Source organism: Gallinula chloropus, assembly GCF_964237585.1.
Source record: "Gallinula chloropus genome assembly, chromosome: 1".
Taxonomy (NCBI): Eukaryota; Metazoa; Chordata; class Aves; order Gruiformes; family Rallidae; genus Gallinula; species Gallinula chloropus.
In genome coordinates this window covers 187,466,686-187,478,777 of record NC_140085.1, presented here as the reverse complement: position 1 = coordinate 187,478,777, position 12,092 = coordinate 187,466,686, and the positions used below count along the sequence as shown (strand labels likewise).

General features: G+C 66.9%; 1 protein-coding gene across 1 annotated transcript in view; it reads right to left on the bottom strand.

The window, feature by feature from the left end:
- Nucleotides 1-460: 460 nt before the first annotated feature.
- Nucleotides 461-12,092, bottom strand: part of INPPL1 (inositol polyphosphate phosphatase like 1) — a gene marked incomplete at its 5' end in the record, with an annotated part of 18,124 nt that continues 6,492 nt past the window's right edge. The window contains 26 exons of the mRNA XM_084280462.1: nucleotides 461-1,489; nucleotides 2,291-2,418; nucleotides 2,829-3,543; nucleotides 4,488-4,643; nucleotides 4,906-4,990; nucleotides 5,076-5,231; nucleotides 5,323-5,410; nucleotides 5,531-5,619; nucleotides 5,708-5,821; nucleotides 5,935-6,024; nucleotides 6,141-6,222; nucleotides 6,316-6,404; nucleotides 6,512-6,611; nucleotides 6,712-6,850; nucleotides 6,939-7,035; nucleotides 7,348-7,465; nucleotides 7,882-8,078; nucleotides 8,172-8,274; nucleotides 8,533-8,639; nucleotides 8,880-9,030; nucleotides 9,169-9,267; nucleotides 10,471-10,560; nucleotides 11,240-11,330; nucleotides 11,413-11,550; nucleotides 11,636-11,756; nucleotides 11,843-11,993. Of these exons, the coding sequence (XP_084136588.1) occupies nucleotides 1,399-1,489; nucleotides 2,291-2,418; nucleotides 2,829-3,543; nucleotides 4,488-4,643; nucleotides 4,906-4,990; nucleotides 5,076-5,231; nucleotides 5,323-5,410; nucleotides 5,531-5,619; nucleotides 5,708-5,821; nucleotides 5,935-6,024; nucleotides 6,141-6,222; nucleotides 6,316-6,404; nucleotides 6,512-6,611; nucleotides 6,712-6,850; nucleotides 6,939-7,035; nucleotides 7,348-7,465; nucleotides 7,882-8,078; nucleotides 8,172-8,274; nucleotides 8,533-8,639; nucleotides 8,880-9,030; nucleotides 9,169-9,267; nucleotides 10,471-10,560; nucleotides 11,240-11,330; nucleotides 11,413-11,550; nucleotides 11,636-11,756; nucleotides 11,843-11,993 (3,585 nt within the window). The 3' untranslated portion in view covers nucleotides 461-1,398. The remainder of the gene's footprint in view (nucleotides 1,490-2,290; nucleotides 2,419-2,828; nucleotides 3,544-4,487; nucleotides 4,644-4,905; nucleotides 4,991-5,075; nucleotides 5,232-5,322; nucleotides 5,411-5,530; nucleotides 5,620-5,707; nucleotides 5,822-5,934; nucleotides 6,025-6,140; nucleotides 6,223-6,315; nucleotides 6,405-6,511; nucleotides 6,612-6,711; nucleotides 6,851-6,938; nucleotides 7,036-7,347; nucleotides 7,466-7,881; nucleotides 8,079-8,171; nucleotides 8,275-8,532; nucleotides 8,640-8,879; nucleotides 9,031-9,168; nucleotides 9,268-10,470; nucleotides 10,561-11,239; nucleotides 11,331-11,412; nucleotides 11,551-11,635; nucleotides 11,757-11,842; nucleotides 11,994-12,092) is intronic.

The window sequence follows — 12,092 nt, the reverse complement described above, 5'->3', positions numbered from 1 at the left end:
TGCTGGGGGTCCCCCAGCCCTGCTCCCTTAGGGGTGCCCCCCCCACCATGTGAAAGACCCCAAGTTGCCTGGGGAAGGGGGGGGGGGGCACTCCATGGGCAGCCCCCCCACCCCGAGGTGGGGGTGAGCCCCACGCAGCCCCCCCTAAAACCCCATTGGGGGGGTCACGATGGAGGTGGAGGAGCATCCTGGGGTGCTGTGCAGTGACGGGGGGGCTGTCTGGGGCGGGGGGGGCTCTTCGGGGCTTGGAGGGAGGAGGTGATGGGGGGATCTGCGCCCACCCCCGCCCAGGATGGGCAGGGTGCAGGCAGGGGGGTGGCACCCCGGATCCTCCCTCCCCAATTCCGCGGGGATCCCGCCCCCCCAGGGACTCCCCATCCCCCCCCCGCTCCGCCCCCGGCGCATGACGTCAGAACTACGTCAGGAGCTGCCACAAAGCACCCAGACACCCAGAGGGCACGATGGTGTTTAGTAGGATTTGGGGAGGGGGGTCAGGGGATTTGGGGGGGGGGGGCTGCCGGTGGGGGGGTCCGGCGCATCCTTCATCTCAGCCGGAGTGATGACAGCGGGGGATGGGGGGGGGGTGTTGGTGGGGGTGGGGATGGGGGAACATCACCCCCCCACGGGGACAGGGAGAGTCTGGGGGGGGGGGGGAAATGGGACCCCAACCCTGGGCACCCCCCAATCCCGGGGAACCCCCCCCCGGGGAAGGGCACTTGGTGAGGTTTGGGGGACACACACACACGTGACCCGGGGGGTGCACCCATGGGGTGGGATTGGGGGGGGGGGGCGATGGGGGTGCAGCGACGCACCCCCCACCCCACAGGATGGGACGGATCCAGTAAGTACCTAATGGGCAAACTGGGGGCTGAGGAGGGGGGGAACTGGAGGCACTGGTGGTGGTGGTGGTGGTGGGGAGGGGGGGTGGGCGAAGGCACTCGTCCGGATCTGCTGCGGTGGGGGGGGCACCGGGCACCCCTGCTGGGATCTGGGGGGAGGGGTGTCTGGCTGAGCCCCCCCCCGTCCCCCCCCAACCGGACATCACGAAGGCACTTGGGTGCTCAGAGCCTCTTCTCCTCCTCGGGGAGCTGGGGGGGCCCTGGGGCTCCCATGAGGACCCCCCCTGCCTCCCAGCCCCCCCCCCCCCCCAGCTCGCCCCTTCTCTCAATAAATAAATAACTTAAAACGAAGGGGGGGCCCCGGGGTGGGACCCCCCCTGAAATTGTCTGACCAGGATCCCCTCCCCCCCACCTCCCATCTCCCTCGCCCCCCCTCCCCATTTCCCCCCCCCCCTCCCCCCAATTACACAGCACCCAGGGAGGGGTGGGGTGTGTGTGAGTTATGGGGCTGTCGGGGGGGGGCAGGTCCCAGTGCTCCCAGTGCTCCCAGTTGCCGCGGCTATTTGCGGAGCTGGAGGCTCTCCAGGAGGACGCGCTTGTGGCCGGGGTCCAGCACGCCGGCCTCCTCCAGGTCCTCCTCCGTGATGTCACTGGGGATGGGGGGACACACACAGGCGTGGGGCTCTGCAACCCCCCCACCCCCCCGAGAGGACCCCAGCCCCAACGCGGGGGCAGCCCAGGACATGGGGGAAGGCGGGGGGGGGGAACCCCTTCCCTGGGTGCCCACACAGCCTCCTCCCCACCCTGCTGTGGGGCTTGGGGAGGACGGTGTAGAGGGGGGGCTGTGAGCTGAGGTAGTGGGGGTGGGGGCAGGACCCTGGGGGGGTGGTCCCGGAACAGGGAGTCCCCAGGACAGGGGGATTCCCAGGGCAGGGGGTTCCCCAGGGCGGGGGGTTCCCCAGGGCAGGGGTCCCCACATGGGCATCCCCCTGGAGAGGATGCAAATGAGCAGGGGCTGGTTTGTAGGGGTAGGGAGGATGTGGGAGTGTACAGGGAGGTTTGGGGGGGGTGCAGGGTATGTGGGGGTACAGGGAGGTTGCAGGGGGGGTGAGGGGGAGGTACAGGGGATGTGGGGGTGCAGGGGGTGGTGAGAGGGGGTAGGGAGAATGGGGGTTGCGGTGGGGTGGGGTTACAGGGGAGGTGGGGATACAGGGAGGTTGCAGGGGGGGTGAGGGGGGTTACAGGGGATCTGGGGGTGCAGGGGGTGGTGAGAGGGGTTAGGGAGGATGGGGGTTGCGGTGGGGTGGGGGGTACAGAGGAGGTGGGGGTGCAGGGTGGGGTGCAGGGGTGGGTAGGGAGGATGTGGGGGTGCAGGGAGGGAAGGAGGAAGGGGTAGGGAGGCCGTGGGGGTGCAGGGGGGTGGTGAGGGGGGGTAGGGGGTGTTGTCTCACCTGAGGAACTCCAGGTCGTCCCAGCCGTTGCGCACCAGCCCCTCCTCGTACCGCTCCAGCCCCAGCGCCCGCAGCCACTCGCCCACGCCGGGCACAGCACCCGCACCACGGCCCCCCTGGCACAGCGCCTGGCCCCAGCACCCCCCGTCAGCACCCCCGCGCGGGGGGAGGGAGGAGGGCACCCCCTCCCCAGCCCCCACCTCCTCATCCTCCCCACATCCCTCCCACTCCAACCCCCTGGACCCACCCCACCTGCTCCCTCAGGACAGGGTGGGGCAGAGAAGTGGGGGACAGTCCCATCAGCCCCCCCCCCACACACACACAGCCCATGGAATGGGGGGTATAGGTGGGCAAGGGGTTGGGGGGGGCAGAAAAGTGGGGAGGACTCCCAGCAGCCCTACCCCCCCACCCCCCACCCCAAACCAGCACCAACCCCCACTAACACCCCACACCGCCCTCCCCCTCCCCGGGGTCACCCCAACCCACCGTGGTCGGTGGTCCCAGCACCCTGACACCCCCCCCACCCCCAATCACCCACCTCCTCAGCCAGGTCCTCCTGGATGCTCTCCCGGATGGAGTGGGGGGGGAAAGCGAGGGGGCGGCCGTATTCGGGGGGCAGGCAGCGGGGGGGCAGCTCCAACCGCCCCCCCTTGGTCAGCAGCGGTTGGGGGGGGGGTCCCCCCCTCCCCTGCCCACCCCCGTAATCCACCTCACTCAGCGTCTTGGCCATCTGCAGCACAGAGCAGGAGCGATCATCCAGCACCCCCCCCCCGGCACTGGGGGTCCTGCCAGGCCCCTCCAACCCAAAGCCGCCCCCCCCCGCAGCCAGGGGGGACCAGGGGTGCAGTTTGGGTGGGGGGGAGTCACCAAAGGCGCCCGCCCGTGGTTTGGGCTCCTCACAGCTGGCGGGTGCCGGGGGGTCCTTGGAGCTGCTGTAATAGGGGGTGGGGGGCAGCTCCAGCTCCCGGGGCAGCGGGGGGGGGGGGAAATCCGGGGGGGGCAGGTTGAGGGTGCCAGTGTCCTCATCCGAGGAGCTCTCCTCGCCCCGGCACCCTGCCGGCTGCCCGGCTGATGGGTGCCGGCGTCGCTCGGGCATCGCCAGCTGCACCTTGGTTTTGGGGGCGGGGGGCTTGCCAGGGTCCCCCGGGCCCAGCAGCTGGTGGGGGACCCCCTCCAGCACGTAGTAGGCCGGGTTGTTGAAGCTGTTCTTCAGCGGCCCCGACGCCGGCTCCGAAATCGCCTCCGCCTTGGGTCTGATGGGACAGGGGTGAGTGCGGCACCCCTATGGGTGTAACCCCCCTGTATCCCCCCCTACGGCTGGGGTCCTGTGACACTCCCCAGCTGGGTCCCATATCCCCCTACGGCTGGGGTCCTGTACCCCTCCATCTGGGTCCCGTACCCCTCCAGCTGGGTCACCTAACCGCCTCCAGCTGGGTCCCGTACCCCCTGCGTCTGGCTCCTGTACCCCCTCCAGCTGGGTTCTGTACCCCCTTAGGTGGGTCCCATATCCTCCCCCTCTGTCTGGCTCCCATATCCCCCTCTCCGGCTGGGTCCTGTAACCCTCTCGCTGGGTCCTGGACCCCCACTCTGGGGTCCTGTACCTCCTCCAGCTGGGTCCCATGTCCCCCCCACTCCATCTGGGTCCCATATCCCCCTCCATCCAGGTCCCCTAAACCCCTCTGGCTGGGTCCCGTATCGCCCCCCTCCAGCTGGGCCCTGTAACCCCTCCAGCTGGGTTCCATACCCCCACTCTGGGGTCCTGTACCTCCTCCAGCTGGGTCCCATATCCCCCCTACTCCATCTGGGTCCCATATCCCCCTCCAGCCAGGTCCCCTAAACCCCTCCAGCTGGGTCCCATATTGCCCCCCTCCAGCTGGGCCCTGTAACCCCTCCAGCTGGGTTCCGTAGCCCCCTCCAGCCGGGTCCCCTAACCCCCTCCAGCTGGGTTCCGTAGCCCCCTCCAGCCAGGTCCCCTAACCCCCTCCAGCAGGGGTCCCAGACCCCCTCCGGTTGGCTCCAGTATCCCCTCCAGCCAGGTCCCATATCCCCCTCCAGCCGGGTCCCCTAGCCCCCTCCAGCTTGGGTCCCATACCCCCCCACTCAGCCTGGGTCCCCTAACCCCCTCTGTCTGGCTCCTGTACCCCTCCATCTAGGTCCTGTATCCCACTCCCAAACCTTGCCCCCATCCCCCCCTCACCGGCTGGGTGCTGCCTCCTCCCTGGGGGTGCTGCGGTGGGATGCGGGGGGCCGGGGGGCCGGGGTGGTGCCACCCTTCTCCAGCTCCTCAGGGACCTTTGCTGGGGCAGCGATGGTGCTGGGTGGCTCAGCACCGGTGGGCTTCCGCCCCGATGACCTGGGGGTGACAGTTGGGGTGTTGGGTGCGCCCCAGGACTCACCCCTCCCCAAAAGGGGGCTCAGGCCCCAATCCCTGACCCATTGGCACAGGAGCCCAATCGCACCCCCTTGGGATACTCAGAGGGATGCTCATGCTCAAGCCCTTCCAGCACCCACTGGGACCGCCCCCCCAGCCCCCCTCCCCCCAACAGGGGGAGGGGGGCTGGGGGGGGGTCCCATGGGGTGCTCCCCACCCTCCCAAACCCCATCATCCCCCATACTTGGCATAGTCCTGGTTGGCTCTGGCACCCAGCGGCACCTTCCCTTTGCCAGCCGCCGTCTCATCCTTATCAATGCTGATCCACTCTGTGAGGAGAGAGGGGGGGCTCAGTATGGGGGGGGTCCAATCCCTTTTGTGCCCCCTCCCCCAAAATAACCTGGGGGTCCTCACCATAGAGCCTCTCACGGGTGCCCAAGCGCTCAGCAGGCACCCTGACCTTCATGGAGCCGCGGATGTTGCCGGTCTCCTCGCCACGGTGGGACAGGTAGGTGAGGAACTGCTGTGCTGTGCTGCCAATCATCGACTTGAGGGCGATGACACACTCCCCTGGGGGTACAGGGCAGGTGTCAGGAGATTTTGGGGTGGGGTTTCCCCATCCCCACTGGGGTGGGATGCTGGGGTGGGGGGTGCAGCTCACCGTAGGACTCGTAACCATCAAGGGATTTGACGGTGAGGAGGAGGTGCTGGTCCTGCAGGTACTCGATCTCAGAGAGGATGGGCTTCAGCTGGGGGTGAGGAGGGGATGGATGAGGGCGCTGTGAGGGGGTCTGGGGGGGGTTTGGGGTTGTGGGGGGGCGTTTGAGGTTGTGGGGAGGGGTCTCCCTGTGCCTCCTCCTCCTCCTCACCGTGGGCAGCTGCCGTGATGACCACTGCACCTTGAGGAAGTTGATGTTGTCGCTGCTCTGGCTGTCGTTCTCGAAGCTCTTCTTGAACTCTGAGGGGGGGGACGGGGACACATGGGATGGGGGATATGGCAGCCCCCCAGTAACCCCCACCCCCCAGCCCTGGGACCCCCTCCTCACCTTCCAGGCAGGTGGAATAGAACTCAATGAAGAACTTGGTGCGACTGGCTGTCTTCACGATGGCCTCGATGCTCTCAAACTCGATGTACGCCTGCTCCGAGGACTTGGAGAGCCCTCCAGGGAAAGGGGAGGCTCAGGGACACCCCCCTCCACACCTCAAGGGAGAGGGGGGACCCACAAGAAGGGGAGAGTGGAGGGAGGGGGGGGGTTATCCCCCTTTTGGGCACCTTTTTTAGAGACAAACTGGGACGTCACCCCCACCTCGAAGGAGCCGAAGACGGGCGAGTGGTCGCTGGTGACGATGTCGTCTGTGCACCCTGCAGCCAGCCAGGGTGGGATGGGGGGGTTAAGGCGGGGGGGAACCCACCCTTTGGGGTGTGGGGGGGGTGAGGGAGGGGTGTCCCTAGACGAGGGGCTGCCACCCAGAGCTCACCATAGGCGTTGCAGTTGACGTGAGTCTCCGGGTAGGACTTCCAGAGGATGCGGTCGCACCAGGACGGCACGTTGGTGCGGACCTGGGGGTGGTGGGGAGGGATGGGGGGGTTTGTCAGGCTGTAGTGGAGGGGAGAAGTCACCCCCTTTCCCTCTTCACCCTCCCCAGCACCTACCCCCGTGGGCTTCTGCTTGTGCCAGACGTAGGTGTCCCGGGAGCCCCGCTCGTAGCGGTACGTAGGGGGGAAGGTGATCTCCTCCTCACCTGCACCAACAGCAGAGGGGAGGGGGGGTCAGAACAGTCCCAGGATGGGCATCCCCCCACCCAAATCCTCCCCCCCCCATCCTCCCCAGAGCCCCCCCAGCCCTCACCGAAGCGCAAGAAGACCTTGTGCTTCTCCTTCTCCAGGTTGAGCTGATCCACCTTGAGCAGCGGCTCCAGCTCCTTGCGGCTGATGTAGTTGAGGATCTCCTGGGGTTGGGGGGGGGGACAGAGGGGCTGGAAATGGGGGCAGGGGGACACAGCACCCTGACAGAACTCCCCCCCATCACCCCCTCCTCCTCCTCCCCACCTGGATGTCCATATCCAGGCGGTAATTGAGGTCCCCAAACCAGAAGAGGTGGGTGAAGCGCAGGGAGATGTCGAAGGAGCTCAGCTGCTTGTCCCCCAGCGAGAGCAGGCGCAGGATGTCCAGGTAGTTCTGGTTCCTCCTGCCAGGGGGTGGGATGGGACACAGGGTGGGGGTCACAGGGGCTGGTTTGGGGGGTGTTAGGGGTACCCCAGTCCCTGGGTGCTCACCGTGCCGTCTTCTCGTTGCCGGAGGTGAGGTGGCAGTTGACGAAGCCGAAGGAGGTGCCGTTGAACATGAAGGAGACACCCACAGCACCCTTGTTCCCTGTGGGGACCAGGTCAGGGCAGACAGACACACAGAAAGACCCCCCTCCTCTCCCCTTCCCCTTCTCCTTCCCCTTCCCCTCCACCCTTCCCCTTCCCCTTCCCCTTCCCTCCCATCCCATCCCCGCAGCGGGGGGACACAAAGCTGCCCCCCAAGTCCTGGTTGCAGGGCATGGTGCCCACCCAACCTATCAGTGCATTCCCAGCCCCCTCCCCATACAACCCACCCCCCCTTCCCAGGGCTGACCCCCTCCCTGTGTCCCCCACTCTAAAGCTGATCCCCCCACGCCCCCCTTACCCCTCCCAGCCCTACCCAGGGTGTTGGCGATCCCGGTCTTGACGCTGGAGGTGCTGACGTGGCTGATGCGGTTCTCGTGCTCCGGTTTCACCAGTACCACCACCTTGATGTTCCACAGCGACTGCATGGCCACCTATGGACACCCCCCCCCCAAGCCATGGAGACTACCATGAGACCCCCAGAACACCCCTGGGAGCCCCCCCCCCACCTTGGTTCCATGCCAGACCCCACCACACAGGTCTCCATCCTATGGGCGTAGCTGCCCATCCCTCAGGGATGGCTCATGGGAGAAGCCCCCTTCTTCTTCCACCCCAACTTCTCCCCCAATGCTCCCCCCAAACCCCAGGGTGGGGGGGGAAACCCACCTCCACCATCACCTGCACCCACCCCACCACCATGGGGCCACCCCAAAACACCAAGAGCTGGAGCACCCGCAGCACTCTGAGCACCCATGAGGGACACCGAGCATCGCCCATCACCTCCACCCAGCCCTGGGGGGAGGATGGGGGGTGGATTTGGGGTGCAGATACCCCCCCCCCAGGTTCGTACCGGGCGGTACTCGACCTCGGTGAAGTCCTTGAGGACGGCCCTGAGGAAGTCCACCCACTCCTTGTCCCCCAGGGAGTTCTCCTGGGTGCCAAAGACGTAGATGTCGTGGGGGATGGCGACCGTCACCTCATCCAGCGTCTTCCCCAGCCCCTTGGAGGTGAACCAGGAGGTGATGCTCTTCGGGGGGGGCACGCTGCCTGGGTTGGGGGTGGGGGGTAAATACTGTCAGGGGGGGGGTCTCAAGGGTTTGGACCCCCCCTCCCCCCTCAAACCCCTCTGGTGCTGCTCACCCATGTTCCAGGTGCCGATGAAGATGGAGATCATGTCAGGCTCATCCTGGTGGGAATGCTTGTTCTTCATCAGCTGCAGGAGCTGGCAGAAAGCCTCACGCTTCTGGGGAGGGTGGGGGGGGCACACTGAGTGGGATGCAGGGTAGGGGGGCCACCCCCAAAACCAGGATGGGCCCCCCACCCCCAAAATCAGCTCGCCCAAACTTGGACACCCCACATCAGCCAAACTCAGCGCAGGGGACACCCCACATACCCACCCCTGGCACCCACTCCCACACCCTGCCATGGGTCTGGGGGTTAAATCCTCAACTCCCCCAACTCCCCTGCATGCTCCCCCCCAATTTTGGGGGTGCTGACCCACCCTGGCACTGACAAAGACGAAGTCCTTCCGTTGGGTCTTGTCCTTCTCCTTCTCGAAGACGATGCCCAGCTTGTTCTGTACCCGCTGAGACTTGATCAGCTGGCGGACTAGTTTGAGGGGGGGGGCAAATATGGGGGGGTGCTGAGCTCTGGCTGGGCACCATATACTACCCCCCCTCCCCAAAAACACCCCCCTCCCCAAAAACACCCCCCCTGGGGTAGGGATGCCCCACCTCCCAGCCCCACGAGGATGCTCCCCATCACTCCATCACCCTCAACCAAGTGAGGTCGGGTGCAGGGATACCCCCTCCCCGGCTTCCCCATGCCCCCCCCTCGACCCCCCCTCACTTTTGTCGTGGGTGAAGGTGTTCCAGTCCTCTTGGGAGTCCTTCTGCTTCTTGAGCACCACCAGCTTGCCCCCCTCCACGTCCACGCTCAGCGTGTGCTTCTGGGACTTGCCGATCTTGGTCAGGTCCCCCAAGGTGACGTCCAGCTTCACCTGGGGGGGCCACAGTGCTGGGGAGGGGGGAGGCACAGGCAGGACCCCCCCTCACCACCATCGTCATCCCCCCACTGTCCCTCAGGGACGGTGCTGAACGCCCCTGTGCCCCCTCAAACCCCGCTCTGGGGGGCTCACCTCGAAGGTCTGCACTGGGATGCTCTTGGCCTTGCGGGACGGGGCGGGGGGGGGCGTAGGGGGGGCGGCTGAGCTCATCTCCTGCAGCGCCCGAAGGGCCTGGTGGGGTCCCACAGGGTCAGCACAGCCACGGGACCCCCAGAGCCCCCCCACTCCAGAGACATCAGACTCACAGCACCCCCAGGGCCCCTAACCCCAAAAGACCCAACAGGCCCCCCCCCCCCGGTCCATCAGCACCCCCCAGTGTCCCAAAAGCCCCCCCAAATCCTAACAGCCTCCCCTAGCACCACCAAACCCCCAGCCCCCCCAGTTCCATCACACCCCCACCTCCACCAGCCCCCCCCAGTGTCCCAAAAGCTCCCCCCGAACCCCAAAAGCCCCCCCAAACCCTATCAACCCTCCCAGATCCACCAAGCCCCCAGCCGCCCCAAATGCCCACAGCTCCCTCAGTGCCCCCCCAGTTCCATCAAAGCCCCAGCCCCCCCAGCACCACCCCCCCCTAAATCCACCAGTGGCCCGAGCCCCAAAAGCCCCTCCCCAAACGCTAACAGCCCCCCCAGCTCCACACCAAGCCCCCAGCCCCCCCAAATGCCTGCAGCTCCCTCAGTGGCACCCCCAGCCCCCCCACAGCCCCATCATCCCCCCAGTTCCATTGGACCCCATCTGCACCACTGTCCCAACCCCAAAATACCCACCAGCCCCCTAGTCCCCCTCCAGTGCCCCCCCCAGCTCTATCAGACCCCCACCTCCACCAGTCCCCCTACCCCCAAATTACCCACCAGCCCCCCAGCTCCATCAGCCCCCTCAGTGTCCCAAGAGCCCCCCCAAACCCCACCAGCGCCCCCAGCTCCACCAAGCCCCCAACTCCCTCAGTGCCCCCAGCCCCATCACCCCCCATCACAGCCTCAGTTCCATCAGACCCCCACCTCCACCAGCCCCCCTACCCCCAAAATACCCACCACTCCCCCCAGCTCCACTAGCCCCCCAGTGTCCCAAAAGCCCCCCCAAACCCCAACAGCCCCCCCAAACCCACCAAGCCCCCCTGATGCCCCCAGCCCCTCCAGCTCCATCACCCCCCCAGCACCCCCAATTCCATCAGATCCCAACCTCCACCAGCCCCTCCCCCTCAAATTACCCCCCAGCACCCGAAAAGCCCCCCCCATCCCCAAGAGCCCCCCCACCCATGGGGTCCCCTCTGTGCCACCCAGGTGGCTCATTCTGCCCCCGGCACCACCCGGCTGGTGCCCCAGCCGTACCCCAGCCTGTGCCCCTCCCTGTGTACCCCCAGCCCTGCACCCCCACCTTCTTCTCGATGCTGGAGAGGAAGTCCTTGAGCACGGAGAGCTTCAGCACCAGGCTCTCCAGCTCCTGCTCCCCGCTCTGTGCCGCCGGCTGGCACCCCAAAACGTCACCCCCCATCCCCAGCACTGCCCAGCACCAGGATGGGACCCCCACCCACCTCAGCACCCCCCCCCAAGGGGTAGGGTGGGACCCTGGAACCATCTCTGCGCCCCCCCATGGGGCAGGGTCCCCTGGCACCGGGAGATGGGGCAGGGTGGGACCCCCAGACCCACCTCCTCCCCCCCCCAGATCCATCTCAGCACCCCCCAGAGGGGCAGAACCCCCCCAGTACCGAGGGACAGAACAGGATGGGACACCCAGACCCATCTCAGCCCCCCTGGACAGACAGGACCCCCTAGGCACTGTGCGATCAGGCAGGGTGGGACCCCAGATCCATCTCAGCCAAGCCCCCAGAGGGGCAGAACCCCCCAGGACCATGTGACAGGGCAGGGTGGGACCCCCAGACCCACCTCAGCCCCCCCAGAGGGGCAGGGTGGGAGCCTGGATCCATCTCAGCCCCCCCCCCGCCAAGAGGGGCAGGACCCCTCAGCATCATGAGATGGGGCAGGATGGGACCCCCAGATCCATCTCAGCCCCCCCAGCACTGTGTGACAGGGCAGGATGGGACCCCCAGACCCACCTCAGCCTCCCCAGAGGGGCAGAACCCCAAATTCCCCAGGGACAGAGCAGGGTGGGACCCCCAGATCACACTCCCATGGCCCCCCCTCACCTGCTGCAGGATCTTGGAGACCATGGAGGAGCTCTGCTGGTCAAACACCTTGGAGAGGATCTCCAGCCCCGCCAGCACCTTGTCCACCTCACTGGGGGGGCAAAGGAGGGGGGAGGGGGGCAATGAGGAGCGGGCTCCACGGCTGTCTGTCCATCCATCTGTCCAGTGCCCACCTGTGCAGCCGTTTGCAGGAGGTGACGAGGGTCTTGTTGAGGTGGGGGAGGCTGCTGGCCCCCCCCTTCACCGCCTCCAGGTCCAGGGTGTAGCTGCCCTTCAGGTACTCATGGGAGATGCTGCTCAGGCCGTTGGTGCTGTTGTGGGGGGGACACACAGCATGGGTGAGGAGTGGGGATGGGTGGGAGGGGTGCTGGGGGGGGGTGGGGGGGTGACCTTCACCTCTCTGCTGTCCCCTCTGGTGTGGCTGGTCCCAAACTGGTGGGGCTGAGTCCTGCTGAGGTGCTGGAGAAGCTGGTGGAGCCGGAGCGTGGGGGTAAGGGTGGCTTGTCATCCTCTCCATCTGCGAGGAGGAGGAGGGTGGGGGGGTCAGGCATGACCCTGTGGGGGTTCTGGGTGCCCACCCAGCCCCCCACTGTGTCCCCATACCTGAGTAGTCCCTGTCCTCAGCGCTGTCCTTCTCCTTCTCCCGCTCGACGGGGAAGAGCAGGGTGCAGACCAGCCCCTGGTTGGGCTGCAGGTACAGGGCGATCAGCTCGCTCAGCGTCTTGAAGCGTCTCACCTGCACCCCCTGCGAGGTCTGGGGGGACATGGGGACCATCAGCACCTGCCAGCGGGGGCACCTGCATCCCCTGGGTCTACACATCCCATCCCTCATCCATCCCCCATCCATCCTCCA